Below are 13174 nucleotides of genomic sequence, written 5' to 3' on the forward strand. Positions count from 1 at the left end.
ATGAGGGGCGGGCGGGCGGACGGCGGGGCCGCGGCGGCGGCTGCCGGGCTGCTCGGGGCGGCGGCGGCGGCCGCGGCGAAGCTGGCGCTGGGGCCGGGCGGGGAGGCAGCCGGCGGCCCGGTAAGGAAGGAGGGAGGCGGGGCGGGTGCCGTGGGTTCCCGTGCAGCCGCCCCGCAGGCGGCTCTGGGCGTCACGGCTGCGCTGGCGGGAGCGCGGCAGTTCTTCCTCCTGCGCTCCCAGGGGCTGCCCTGGATTTCTAGGGATAGCGGGGCGGTCTCGGAGAGCGGAGCGCTGAGTCACCTCTTGGGGGAGCCCAGCCTTGGAGGGCTGACTAATACGCGGTGTCGACGTAAACGAGGAGCAGGGAAAGGGAAGCGAGGCCGCTGAGATGTAAAGACAACAAGCGTGGTACGGGAATGCCCCAGATCAAACCCAACCCTGCTGCATTTGCAGTGGTTCTACGTCAGTGTTACTTTAGAAGCAGGATGTCAGTACTCTTTAGTATTAAATGCTTGTTCTTAGTGCACTGTTTTCTAATAACATTACTTTTCTCCGTCTTATTCTCTCTCAGCTCAGTCCTTACCAGAGCAGACAGGTGGAGCCCTTGATTTCTACTGTGCTGCTCAGCTGATCCTTGTGTGTTCGTTGGTCGCGATCTTTATCGCGGTTGTGTTTTTCAAACCTCCTTGAGCTTGAGGTTACGTGGGACTGCTGTCCCTTGACCCCAGTAGCAGTGTCCTTACCTACAGGAGTGAACTCTGGCACAGGCACAGCAGAGGTGGGGAGGTACACGAGGTTGCATGTGAGTGGGGAAATGCTGAGGTAGGCAGCCTACGCGTCTCCTAAAAACACATTGGGGAGATTAATTTCGGTATAGGTTGTTACTCATATGGCAAATGTACATTTGGATTTGAAACTAGAGCTGAAAAAATCCAGCCTTGCACCAGGAAGAAAAGAAAATCAATCCGTGTGATTTTTAGAGAGGGTTAAAAAGGCAAAAACCTAGCACCTGCCAATCCTTTTGATCTTTTCTGATAGATCGGAAAGGGTGGCAGAAAGGAAAATAAAAAAATTTAAATCCTTATACTTTTTCCAACCCCTCCACCCCCCAGAAAAAAATCCCCAACTTGTGCTCTGCAGTGAAGGAATACCAGAGCATGGAATTACTGCAAATGTTGACAGCATCTTTTCGGAGTATTTATCTATGATGAAATTTCTAAAAAATATTGCGTATTTGTTTGGGGTGGGAGGTTGGTGCTTTTTTTTTTTTTTTTAAGTGTTATGACAAAGTGTCATGTCATTGACATAGAGTGTTGCCAGCAGATCAAGGGGGATGATCCTTTGCCTCTACTCAGCCCTAATGATGCCACACCTGGAGTTTTGGGTCCAGTTCTGAGCTCTCCAGTGCAAAAAAATGGATGGAGCTACTGGAAAGAGTCCAGCAAAGTACCATAAAGATGATGGAGACACCAGAGCATCTCTTTTATGAGGAGAGGCTGAGTGAGCTGGGGCTGTTCATCCTGGAGAAGAGAAGGCTCAGGGGGGATCTCATCAGTGTGTATAAATACCTGCAGGGAGGGAGGGTGCACAGAGGATGGAGCCAGGCTCCTTCCAGTGGTGCTCAGTGACAGGACTAGAGGTGATGGGCACACCCTGAAACACAGGCAGTTTGCTCTGAACATCTAGAAACACTTTTTCACTGTGAGGGTGACCAGGCACTGGCACGGGTTGCCCAGGGATGTGATGGAGTCTCCATCCTTGGAGATATTCCAGACACTGTCTGGACATGGACAAGGACAGCCTGCTCTAAGAATGATGAGGTTGGACCACATAAACTCCAGAGGTCCCTTTCAACCTCAACCATGCTGTGATTCTGTGACTGTTTCTTTTTTCTGGGTACATTGGTTCCTTCAGTTTTCAGATCCATTCTAGGTGACAATTAAATTAATCAGTTTAGCTGTAAAACTAGCCAGGTTTTATGTAGATGCCGTAATCTTCCTAGTGGTTTAAATTGTGGAGGACTATAGACACTTAAGAGTTTCAGAGGCTCCCTTTGAATCCTACATGCTTGCTGCAAAGGCATTTCTGCAGAGCAGCCACAAAGCAAAAGAGATTGAAGGAGTTTTATGTTTAAGGAAGAGCTACAGAAGTCTCAAAGTATAATAGCAGCCATCAGTTGTGCAGTGTGGAACATGCCAGCAAATATTAAAAGTGTATTGATGCTTTTAAGAGCTTATGATGTAGGGTAGCAGGATACTCAACAACAGCACAAAGAGGGATTTCCTGGACAGAAGGATGTGTTGGGATGGCCAAGCATGAGAGTGACCTGACCAGGAGGGGTCATTTCACTTGAACAAAAGTTTTACTTTGCTTTCTCCGCTCCCCTGTCAGTCTTCATCTAAAATTACTTCTGCCACTTCAGGAGTAATTCTGGATTATCTGAAATGTACACTGAATTTAATCTATGCTTAGAAAAGCAATCAGAACAGTAATCCTTGACTCACTGGGGTGGCTCAGCTAAGTCTTCAGCTGGGGAGGAATTTATATCTCCCTCCTTCCTTATGGGGAAGGAAACACATGGGGATGTTCCTATCTCTCCGTCTGCATGCCAATGGGATGACCATTCCACTGCCCGAGCTGCAGAGGGACTTGACCTTTCTCTGATAAACCTTCCTTCTGGGCATGTGCCACCTGCAGAGCATACTGCAGCTGATTTCCCTGGCTCTGCAAGAGAAGAAGATCAGAATAAAAACCTTTGGGTTCAAGATCACTTCTGAACATAGCATAGTTGCTGTGATGGTGGGAGCCAGCTTTGTTTCACCGCTGATAGTCTCACAGACTAATTCCAGTCAGGCAAGACCTGTGGAGGTCTCTAGTCCAACCCCTGGACTACGGAAATATACTGAATTTAGGTGAAACACAGAGAATTGTTTTGCCCTCTCATCTCTTTACTCCCAGATCTGCCTACCCACTAGAGATGTGTGGATGTACATAACTGCCCCTAGGAAGGTAAAACTGTCTGGTAATAGAGGCAGAGGATGAAACTGGGAAGCAAACCCTATCCCATGGAGAGCCATAACATGGCAGAAGTTTTCGTCCTCAGAGGAGTGGTAGTATCTGGGAATGGTTGTCCCTCTTATCTCTCCCTACATTGTTGGCCAGGGTGGATAGGAAAGCAAGGGCTTCACTGGTGGGAGTGATATTGGATTTCAACTGTTGCCCTTATCGAGTTGGAGACCTTTGCCACAGGTGGGGCAAAATGAGACCACACACCTGCACTGTCGCTCGCTGGAATGGGGTTAGCCTCGGAGAGCTTGCGCCAGCCATCGAGCAGAGATTTGCTTTGCAGTCTTTTCCTTTGTACTTGCAACATCGCTTCCTTCAGAAATCCCTGTCTGCTTGCAGTATATAATTTGTTTTCTTTTGAGTGGGAGCAGAACACAGTTGGTGGCCCCCATTGATTTGAGCAGCTGGTAGGGGGCTGCAGTGCAGCCATTCCCATGGGGCAGGTACCACCTCTTAGCTGTGTTTTTTGGTGACTTCACACCTACATTTCTGTCTTCATCAAGACAAATCCCACCATGGACTGAAAGGTGATGGGCTGTGAAGCCATGATTGCTACAGGCTTAGACAAAGATTTGCTTTCCTTTGCCCTTGTGTGTTCCCTGAGTGTTTGTGAGAGTTGTTTTCTGCCTGTGATCTCCCTTGGTGTCTTCACGTCAACTACATGGTATCCAGGGGCTGGGAGATGGCCTCAATAGCTTAAACTAGGAGGGGGCAAGGGAGACTGTGAATGGTGAGGACTTTTTAGGCACAACTGTGCCCTTTTTTCAGACTGAGGCTGTTACATGTCTGGTGAGATTGTTTAAGGAGGGAGGTCTTTCTTGAGGACCTAACTGGCCTTGACAGCCCTTGAATTCAGAGGTGGTTTTGGTGCTGCTAAATGCTGGAGTAGAGACCTCTCAGTAAATCTGCTCTCCGGTGAGTGTGCAAGATAAGTCATGAAGCCCCTCAGCTCTCCCTTTCGTCACAAAGATCTCTGCTCTGCCCTCACTGCAGCAGTAATGCAGACCAGGGAGCTGGTGAGGACCAGTGCTTTGGGACCATTGGGGTCTCAGTCCAAATTCACAACAGTTAGATCCTGGACCCCACACAGCACCGGCATTTACATCTTTGGTATTTGTCCCTGTCAGTTCTGAATTTCACCATTTTCTATACATCTGTATATGTATAGTGATAAGTAAAGGGCATATCCCTGCATTTTGCGTCCACCACATCATGAACTGGAGAGTGTTCTGAAATTTGGCTTCTGGCATAGCAGCTGCTGCACGTTGTCCTAGTGCTTCCTAGCCTATAGTCTGAGGCTGAACTCACAGCAGGACACACCGGGCTCACGCTCTGTCCAGGGCTGTTTCCTCATTTCCATTTCCTTCTGTGAGTTATATATTCACCTTCATTTAATAGCAGCTGTAATTCAGCTTCAAAAGCCCATGCCGTTGGGTTTGGCTCCAAAGTGCCCATGAATTAGTGAGGTGAAAATACACAGGCTTTTCATTTTTGTCTTACAGCTGCCAGTGCTGCTTCGCGTCAGCTGTGTTGGCTTGGTGTTTGCGTGCAATGCGGTGATGTGGACAGTCTTTGCAAAAGCCTTGCGACTCTCTTCCTCCTCGGCTGCTGCCTCTGTGACAACGACAGCCTCCAACTTCATCTCTTCGGTGAGTAGATCCCTTCCCCAGGCGCTGAAGCCTGAGGAGCACAGCGATGTGAGAATGCTCACGCTGGCTGCCACTGGTCTTAGCTCATCTCCCAGCAGAACCAGCATCAGTGGCCACAAAGGGAGGGTTACAGGCAGACATGAAATGATTGCATCAGACCCCAGCTGCTTTGATAGTTGTTCATGGCAGAAGCGGTGGAACTTTTCTGGATGGTGCAGAAAGAGGAGCACTGCTGCCCAGCATGGTGCCTTGCAGCAGCTGTACAGCTGAACTTTAATAACTGCCAGTGAGAGCCAGAAGCTTTGCTTTGCTTTGTTTTGCTTTTCCTTTGCAACACCTCACCTGTGACAAGCCAGTCACCCTAGCTGGGTGTGAAGATGCACCGCCTCTAGTGACAGCAAGAGAATCTTTGAACTGCAGGTTTTTTCTTGCTTGCTTTTCACTCTTGGCAGCAGTCCACCTTGTTTCTGTGCTCCAACTGGCAGACAGCTCATGGTGGTGTCCAATAATCGACTGGAGTTGCCCAGTCAACAAGAGATTTGGCTCCTGAGAAGTGATGGGAAGGCAGCAAAGCACACATGCATCTACCAGAGTCCTGCTTTGGGACCACAGGATAGCTGCGCTTCCAGGCTGGATGGCAGTCAGTCATTTCCAGCATCACCCGCAGCAGCCGTTTCTGTTGGTCACCCCAGCATGAGTTTCCTCAAGCGCGTTTTTTTTCCCAGGGCTCTCTCCCAGTAGAAGTTCTCACAGCTCTGGCAGTGCAGGAGGCTTTGGAGCAGCTCAGCCCAGCAAAGCTTTTTGTCTCTCTTTTCCTTCAGGCGATCCTGGGCAAACTGCTCTTCGGGGAGACGTGGTCGCCTCTGTGGTGGGTCGGCCTCTCCGCTACACTCTGCGGGCTCATGCTGCTGCACACAGCTGCGCCCCAGCTGGCGCAGGTCCCAGCAGAGAAGAAGGAGTGAGAGCTGCTGGAGGGGTCATGGTGCCATGCTGCCCCTCTCCAGCCTGTCTCATGATGGCGTCCCCAGTGCCCACCGACCTTTGAATACGTCAACCGTGGACCTGCTAACCCCTGCTCACTTGCTGACCCTCTGACTTGCAAAGTCACCTTGATTGCATCTTTCCTGGCAGGTTGGCAGTGTTGTGGTGGCAGTGACAGCCTCGGAGGGAGCTGATCCACTCTGAGTCAGTATTGTGAAAATCAGGGCCGGAGGCTTATCAGCTGCTCCTCCTCTTCACACCCTGCAGCTGTGGAGCTTTCCCAGTTCAGGGAAGGCTGAAAGTAAACATGGTGGCTGTGGAAGGTGCCTGTGCATTAGTACTTTTCCGTAAAAGGATCTATCCCAAAATAGAATCAGAAGTAGATGCTGAAGGCAGCTGATATTTCTGTTCTGCTGTTCCTGACTTTCCTGTCTGTTGAAATGGCTCCATGCCTGCTGCTGCCTATAATGCTGTGGATCCTTTCAGTAATTCCTTCAGCTTCCTCTATCATTCACATGCACCTATTAACTTGCAATTTGTATCTGACACCTTTAATATTCACTTACCCATTCCTGACATCTTACTCATTGTAAGGTTGCTGCTCTTTCCTTTAAACCCTTAACCAGGATGGGGTTTTGCTCACCATTCCTACTGTGTGTAGGTCTAACAGTAATTTTGGTACAATACAACAGGCAGCATGTGAAGAGTCAGCTGCTTTCACTAGGACTGTCCATGTTCAACACATCCCCCATCCCACTGAAGCTGACAATTCTTTAATGTTTGGTAAAATGAATTTTCTCAAGCAGTGGTTTTTTTATACCTCTGATGCTGATTCCCATTCATGCAGTGTGATCAACTACATGACTGGTATCCAGATATCTGCTAAATTTGGCATCAGTGATTACTCCATATTCAGGTGTCGACATGGTGAATGTGTCATGAATTATCATTTGTAAGATATCGGCCCACTTTTTTTTTTTCTTGGAAATTTTCTGTAGTTGGAATCCTAATTGAGAAATATAATGATGCCTGTAAATGTATGCATCATTCATACATTTCAGGCATATCACTTGTTTCCTCTGGGCTTGCTAGGTTGTCTCTGTCTTCTTGTAACCACAGAAAGTGAGTCATAGTTGTGGCATGTGCAGAAAACCTAAGGACACATTTCTGTAAGCCTCCATATCAGAACCTGTCAGGTCTATCATGACTGGCAGATCTGCCGCGTCAAGCAGGAGCATAAAATAGACTTGTGGATGGAAATGCCATTGGAGTTGGGTTCATGCCTTTTTCTTCTTTGTAACAGAAAGAAGGAAAGTCCCCCGAAGAGGTCAAGAGCTGTTTGCTCCAAGCCCCCTGCTTCAGGAGACCATCCTAGCTCACCACATGTGGCAACCATGTCCCAGGAGGGGCAATGCCTTTGCCTTTTACACTTGTGTGCTCCTAAGTCTTCTTCTCAAAGAGGGGAGAGGCGTATATGGTGGGGGAGAGGGCAAAGTGCTCTGAGTGCCTTTCCTTCTTACCAACATGGGTCTTCACCCTTGAGAAGCAGAGCTCTTTGGGTAGCAGCTGTGATAGAGTGGGACACATCCAGCCACCTGGGAAGCCGTGACTTGACACGGTCCCTCATAGGTCTGCAGACATGACAGCCAGGAACTCTGCATTTCTAAGTACATCGGGTCTCCTTAGATATTCATACACGATGGAAAATTATTGAAGTCTGATAATAACCCTTGTTAATAACTCTCAGCCAGCTGTAAGCCATGGCTGCCTTCATGCAAATGGCAGTAGAAGGACCAGACTCTCTGGTTAATTTGGCTGGAGCCCCATTTCTTAACAAGCCATTTGGAAAGTTTTTTAACTGAAAACTGACATTTCTTTATTACCGTCATTGTTGGAGATCAAGGTTTAGGAGATGTTTGCTCATGTGCAGAAGGTATTGGCAGCACTTTACTTGGGGATCCTCACGTTTAGGACAGATAAACGTAAACTAGGGCTGTTAATTCTGTCATAAATATTTGAAGGCAGGAGCAGAAGCGAGTTTTCCTCCAGTTCCCATGGGAAGAAAAGATTGCCGAACAGGTGCGTTTTATGGCAGAATCTCCCTCCTTTGTGTACACAGGGCTTGACCTACGTCTGCCAGTGGGACCAGGGCTGCAAGGAAGGCTGCAATCACTGCGTGTCAAAGCGCTGTGCTTCCGGTAAACAATTCGTGTGTGATCATCCAAAATGCCTCTGGAAGTCACCTCAAAAAGGAGCACCAGCATTTTCAAAATAAAACAGTGTCCAAAGCTCAGTGGCTGAAATTTATTATTTACAGATATTTTAAACCACACACATGAAAAAAGGTGATATGAGACTAGTGAGTGAGCTAGGTTTGACAAGTCAGTGATTCAGATGTGGTGGACTTTTTAAGGTGGCTGAAGATCATGGGCAACTCTAAGACTTTGGTTTACCAGGGCAGAAGGTGGGTTACCCTTGTGTGAGAACTACAGTAGTGTGCTTGCATGGAGTTTTTGCACACTTTGTGTTTTTAGAGGAGAATCTTGGGCACACGTTTCCACTCAAATTCCAGCAAAATACACTTCTGTTTGCACATCTCACAAAAATACATTTTTGTTTGCAATGCTGTATACACAGCATTGGTGGATAGGGGCAAAGCAACTAACATTGTTTACCTGGGCACGTACAAAACGTTACACACTGTTCTGTATGAATTGGGGAGACATGTATTTGATCCCAGGCACACCTGCAAGTTTGGCAGAGAAGTGATTAAGACCAACCTGGTGGAGAAGGACTTGGGTTGATGAAAACCTCAACATGAGCTGGCAGTGTACACTTACAGCCCAGAAAGCCAACCAGATCCTGGGCTGCTTCAAAAGCAGCATGGCCAGCAGGGTGAGGGAGGTGACTTGCTCCCTCTACTCCGCTCTTGTGAGACCCCACCTGGAGTACTGCATCCAGCTCTGAGAACCCCACCAAAGGACATGGAACTGTTGGAGCAAGTCCAGGGGAGGGCCACGAAGTTGATATGAGGGCTGGAGCACCTCCCCTATGAAGACAGGCTGAGAGAGTTGGGGCTGTTCAGCCTGGAGAAGACAAGGTTGTGTGGAGACCTCATAGCAACCTTCCGGTATCTGAAGGGGGCCTACAGGGAAGCTGGAGAGGCACTCTTTGTCAGGAACTGCAGTGATAGGACAAGGAGTAATGAGTACAAATTGAAAGAGTGGAAATTTAGGTTGGATATACAGAAAAAAATATTTTCTGTGAACATGGTGAGGCACTGGAACAGGTTGCCCAGAGAAGTTGTGGATGCCCCATCCCTCGCGGTGTTGAAGGCCAGGTTGGATGGAGCTCTGAGCAACGTGGTCTAGTGGGAGATGTCTCTGCCCATGGCAGTGGGGGTTGGAACTAGATGATCTTTAAGGTCCCTTCCAACCCAAACCATTCCACGATTCTCTGATCTCACAAGTGCTGGCTGTAATGAGTCTTTTTGCACCTTCCCCGCATTCTTGAACACAATCCTAATTTTTCAGCATCTTGTTCATCATATTTTCCTCAAGCAGGGCTATTATACCATGTCATTCTTTAAACAGTAGAAGAAGCAGGTGCATGGTTAACAGGAAGGCTCACAATGTCACTCATGAAGATTGAAGTAAGTGTTCTTGAATTAACAGTGGAAGTGTTTTAAAAATTTATTGTATAAACAAAGTCCAAGAGTATTGTATTCTAAGGTAAATAATACTTTGTATACCTTTACAAGGAACAAAGCCCAACGAAATTAACATTTCAGTTGAACCTTAAAGCATAATTTGACTGATTAGATAAGGAAATATACATAAAAACTTTAAAATGTCCCTGATGTCATTGACAAGAATTCACTGAAACTTGGAAAGTTTGTACAGCATCTCAGTCACAGCATATATTGAAATAACTTGAAGGATGGTATGTTTACCTGGGTGATAAGTAGTAAAAGTAGATGCAATAAATAAGATATATTGTTCTGCCGAGTGTGGTATAGTTAAAATTTCCAAGGAATTCGGTTCAGTACCCTCTGTCGACCCTTCGGAAACCTCAGATCAGATTGCAAGAGTGTCTCACACACACACGCACACGTAATTCCACCATCTTGCAAGCAGTGGGGTGTTTTCGAAGAAGGAAATCCTGGTGATGCAACACACTGGAAGAGTGCTGCTGTGGCTCTGACCATGTCTGGCACAGAAAAACCGTGAAGTTAGGAGTAAATGGGTACTAATCCTGCTGTGTTTCGGGTGTCAGATACTCTGCTTGCCTTCTATGGAAGAGCAGTAGCAAACCTTCATTTTGGGGATCTGAGAGTTGCACAGGGAAGTCGCGCAGGATGGGCACTCATTTACAGCAACTGTTGTGGTGCTTGCAGCTCACTTGGAGAAAAGTCTGGGGTGAGCTCAGGTCAGTGGTAAAAGCTTTCCTGGGAGAACCAGGACTTTGCCCTTAAAAATTGAGTGTGTGGGGTATTGTACCACGTAACTTTTTAATGAAAAGGATTGAAGAAGATAACGTTCCTGAAAATGCATTACGGAGAAAGGAAAAAGTATTTTAGACTGTAAAGCAAAACCTTCTAGGTTCAGGCAGTAGGTGGTTGTTAGGCTGGGTGTTTCAGTGCCCTTTCTAAAGCACTAGATACTTTAACACTAAAAAGCAAAGGTCAGTGACCTGTTTGTAAAATCTGAAATGGGGTCCTGGACCATGGGCAGGGTGGAGGGGGAAGCTGTGGGGTTGGGCAGGGGAAGCCAGTCTCAGTGGTGCCCTCAGGGCCCTGACATAGTCAATGGCTGTTTTTTCCAGCGCTGGACCCACAAGTTTAAGAGGGGTACAGGAAAGTGGTCTGGCTCAAGGATACCAAGATGGCAGGAGACTGCGAGGAGAGGCTGAGGGATGTGGGCAGGTTGGAGACAGGGAGGCTCAGGCTGATTCTATTAGCAACTGACATGAGCTTGGAAAGGAGTTACAGGGGCAACATAGAAGTGGCCAGTACAAAAAGAGGCAGCAGACACAGGTTCTGTCTTGGGACTTTTAAGATGGTCGTCAGAGGAAAAAATGTCACTAGGATGTTACTTGCCCACAGAGGCAGTATGAAAACCCATGGAGGTTTTCAAGGCTCAGCTAGAGAAAGACCTCAAGTGACCCAATCTAGTGTTGGTGCCCATTGCATTTGGGCAGATGGTTGGATTGTCTGTGACCTAGGGACTGAGTTCATGATCAACACCATCTGTAATGGAAACCGGTTTGCCCTTCTGCCTCCATGTTTATCTGTTCCCATTAAATCCTGCTGTGCCTCCTTGAGGCATCATACAGACCTAGATCACCAGAGGCTTGTTGTCTAACCACAGAAACCATAATGGACACTTGCATATCCATTCATAGCCTGAAAACAAATTTTTCAAAGGAGAAGGACCCCACTGTACTCAGCTCTGATAGTGAAGGGCTTTGGGAATTTGAACCTTTGCCTGGCGAGGGGACATCAAGGTGGGTACAATGCAAGCAATGGCTTCCAGAACAGGGCAGTGCTGACCAGCTGCAGCACCCCAGCATGGGCTGGCTGAGGGGGGTGACAGGGAAACCTGGACCTTGTGGTACTCCATCCCACAGTCACCCATGTCCAGTAACAGCACTTGGCATACACAGGACGGTGTTTGCCCCGTGGAGCGGCGAACCAGACATGCCGTTCACTTTCCCAGAAAATTTTTTGGTTCCTGGCTGTTTAATAACCCTTTTAGATGTTTCAGTTTTTCCTTGAGGTTTAAGGAAAGGTGTCTGTGAATGACTGTACTAATTGCCAAAACTTCCTAAGTAGTTCCCTTCACGCCCTTGAAGTCCTGAGGGATTGCTGGTTCTGGGTTAAAGCCTGGGGAGCTCCTGGGTGTGGCCTCCCACTCCCGTTTTGCTTCAGGGAGATGATGCACACCTTGCTCAGCCCTGCACGGGTCTTGCACGACACAGAGGCTCCACTGCACCCTGTGGGGATAAATCCATGACAATGAAAATAAGTGAGAGGTAAGGGCTGGAAAGAGTGGTAGTAAGTTTTTGGAAGAGACAAATACATTTTGAACCTGTTGCTCAGTCTCACTTGGCTCAAAGGTCACTACAAGCTGTGGTTTCATCCTACCAGTGGGAGTCAAGGCTGGGGCTTGGCCGTGTGAGCAGCTCAGGTCCACCCCTGACATGAGCAGAGCATCTCTGGTTTTGCAGGGAGAGGTAAGGGTCGGACAGCTCCGCTTAGCACTGTGACCTGCAGTGCGCAATATCTGAACACCAGGTAGGGCTTCAATTGAAATTGCTTTCAGTAAGTTAAGGCAACACTTAGGGAGAAATGAGAAGTGCCCCAGGGAAGGATGAGGCGTTACAAATGCCACAGTTTCCGCTGCCAGTCGACTGTTTCCTTATCCAGAGAGGAGGTACTTTGGATGACTCGTTCCCTTCAAGACACTCTGGAGTTAGGCAACTCACAAGCATCATTCTGCCAGGAACCAGCGCTGCATGAAAGTGCTTCCTAGAAAACCCTAGTGGGCATGGAGCTACTCCAGCTGTCCACCAAGGTGAGAGCACTGTGACCTGCTGTGAAGGACAACAACCCGCATGCTGTGACAAGGAATGGGTGGGAGTATGCCAGTTTGGTTGCTTTTCAGGAAAAATAGCCACAGATTCCTGCCCTCAGTCAGTCCCACCATACCAAGGAGACACACGACAGCCTCGTGTCCAACGGTGGGCCGAAACCTTTGCACCTGCTATGCTTTGGGTCTGCTCCAGTACAGTGCATGAGCCAGATCTCCAGCACTGCACAGGATCAGCTCCTTCCTGCAAATCTTGGTCTATGAAGGTTCTCCCTTCCCACCACATGACAATTTTGGTCACAGTGCTGTCTGGTGGGAATGTGGCATGACATAATGTGATCCGCAGTCTGTAGACTATGTACATCTAGGTGTATATAGACATACACACCCACACAGACAGGTGGGAGAAGCTATTACACCGCCCCTGCAGAAAGAAATGTTACTCGAAGACACTGGCATGCAAGTTTCTGTTTTCTCACTTAGACATTTGCAACCAAACACATATCCTGTGGGTGGGAAGGTATTCTGTCAGTATTTTCCTTGTTCGCTGGAGCTGTTTTTAATACATGGATAAACTAATTTATCCCTGCTTCAATATTTGTGCTGTTGATTTCCTTGCCCTTACCATTTATTTTTCGCAGCTCTCTTTTGCTTTATTTTTCCTCGTGCCTTTTCATATTGTTTGCTTTAGGTGTAGGCTGTGGCTATGTGTTCACACTGCAATCACTCAGTGTGGTCATACGTGCAAGCAAGTTCATGGGTCAGTGGCAGTAGGGTGGATACAGCCCTGGAGTAACTGCATCCACCCCGTTGGGCCCTTTCCAAACACACACTGTGGTTTACAGGATGGCATGGTGAGAGAGGTCCTTCTCCCTATCTCAGGTCTTT

At 47.9% G+C, this 13174-nt stretch overlaps 2 protein-coding genes across 2 annotated transcripts in view; both read left to right on the top strand.

The window, feature by feature from the left end:
- TMEM42 (transmembrane protein 42) lies at positions 1 to 7989 on the top strand. Its single transcript, XM_027718921.2, has 3 exons — positions 1 to 120; positions 4569 to 4715; positions 5537 to 7989. The coding sequence occupies exons 1-3, from the start codon at positions 1 to 3 to the stop codon at positions 5675 to 5677; spliced, it is 408 nt and encodes a 135-aa protein (XP_027574722.2). The 3' UTR covers positions 5678 to 7989.
- TGM4 (transglutaminase 4) overlaps positions 5747 to 13174 on the top strand; it is a gene marked incomplete at its 5' end in the record, with an annotated part of 25583 nt that continues 18155 nt past the window's right edge. The window contains one exon of the mRNA XM_039388295.1: positions 5747 to 5846. Coding sequence (XP_039244229.1) covers positions 5747 to 5846 — 100 coding nt within the window. The remainder of the gene's footprint in view (positions 5847 to 13174) is intronic.

The sequence above is a fragment of the Pipra filicauda genome, unplaced genomic scaffold (assembly GCF_003945595.2).
Source record: "Pipra filicauda isolate LSUMZ 115617 unplaced genomic scaffold, ASM394559v2 scaffold62_size3274119_pilon, whole genome shotgun sequence".
NCBI lineage: Eukaryota > Metazoa > Chordata > Aves > Passeriformes > Pipridae > Pipra > Pipra filicauda.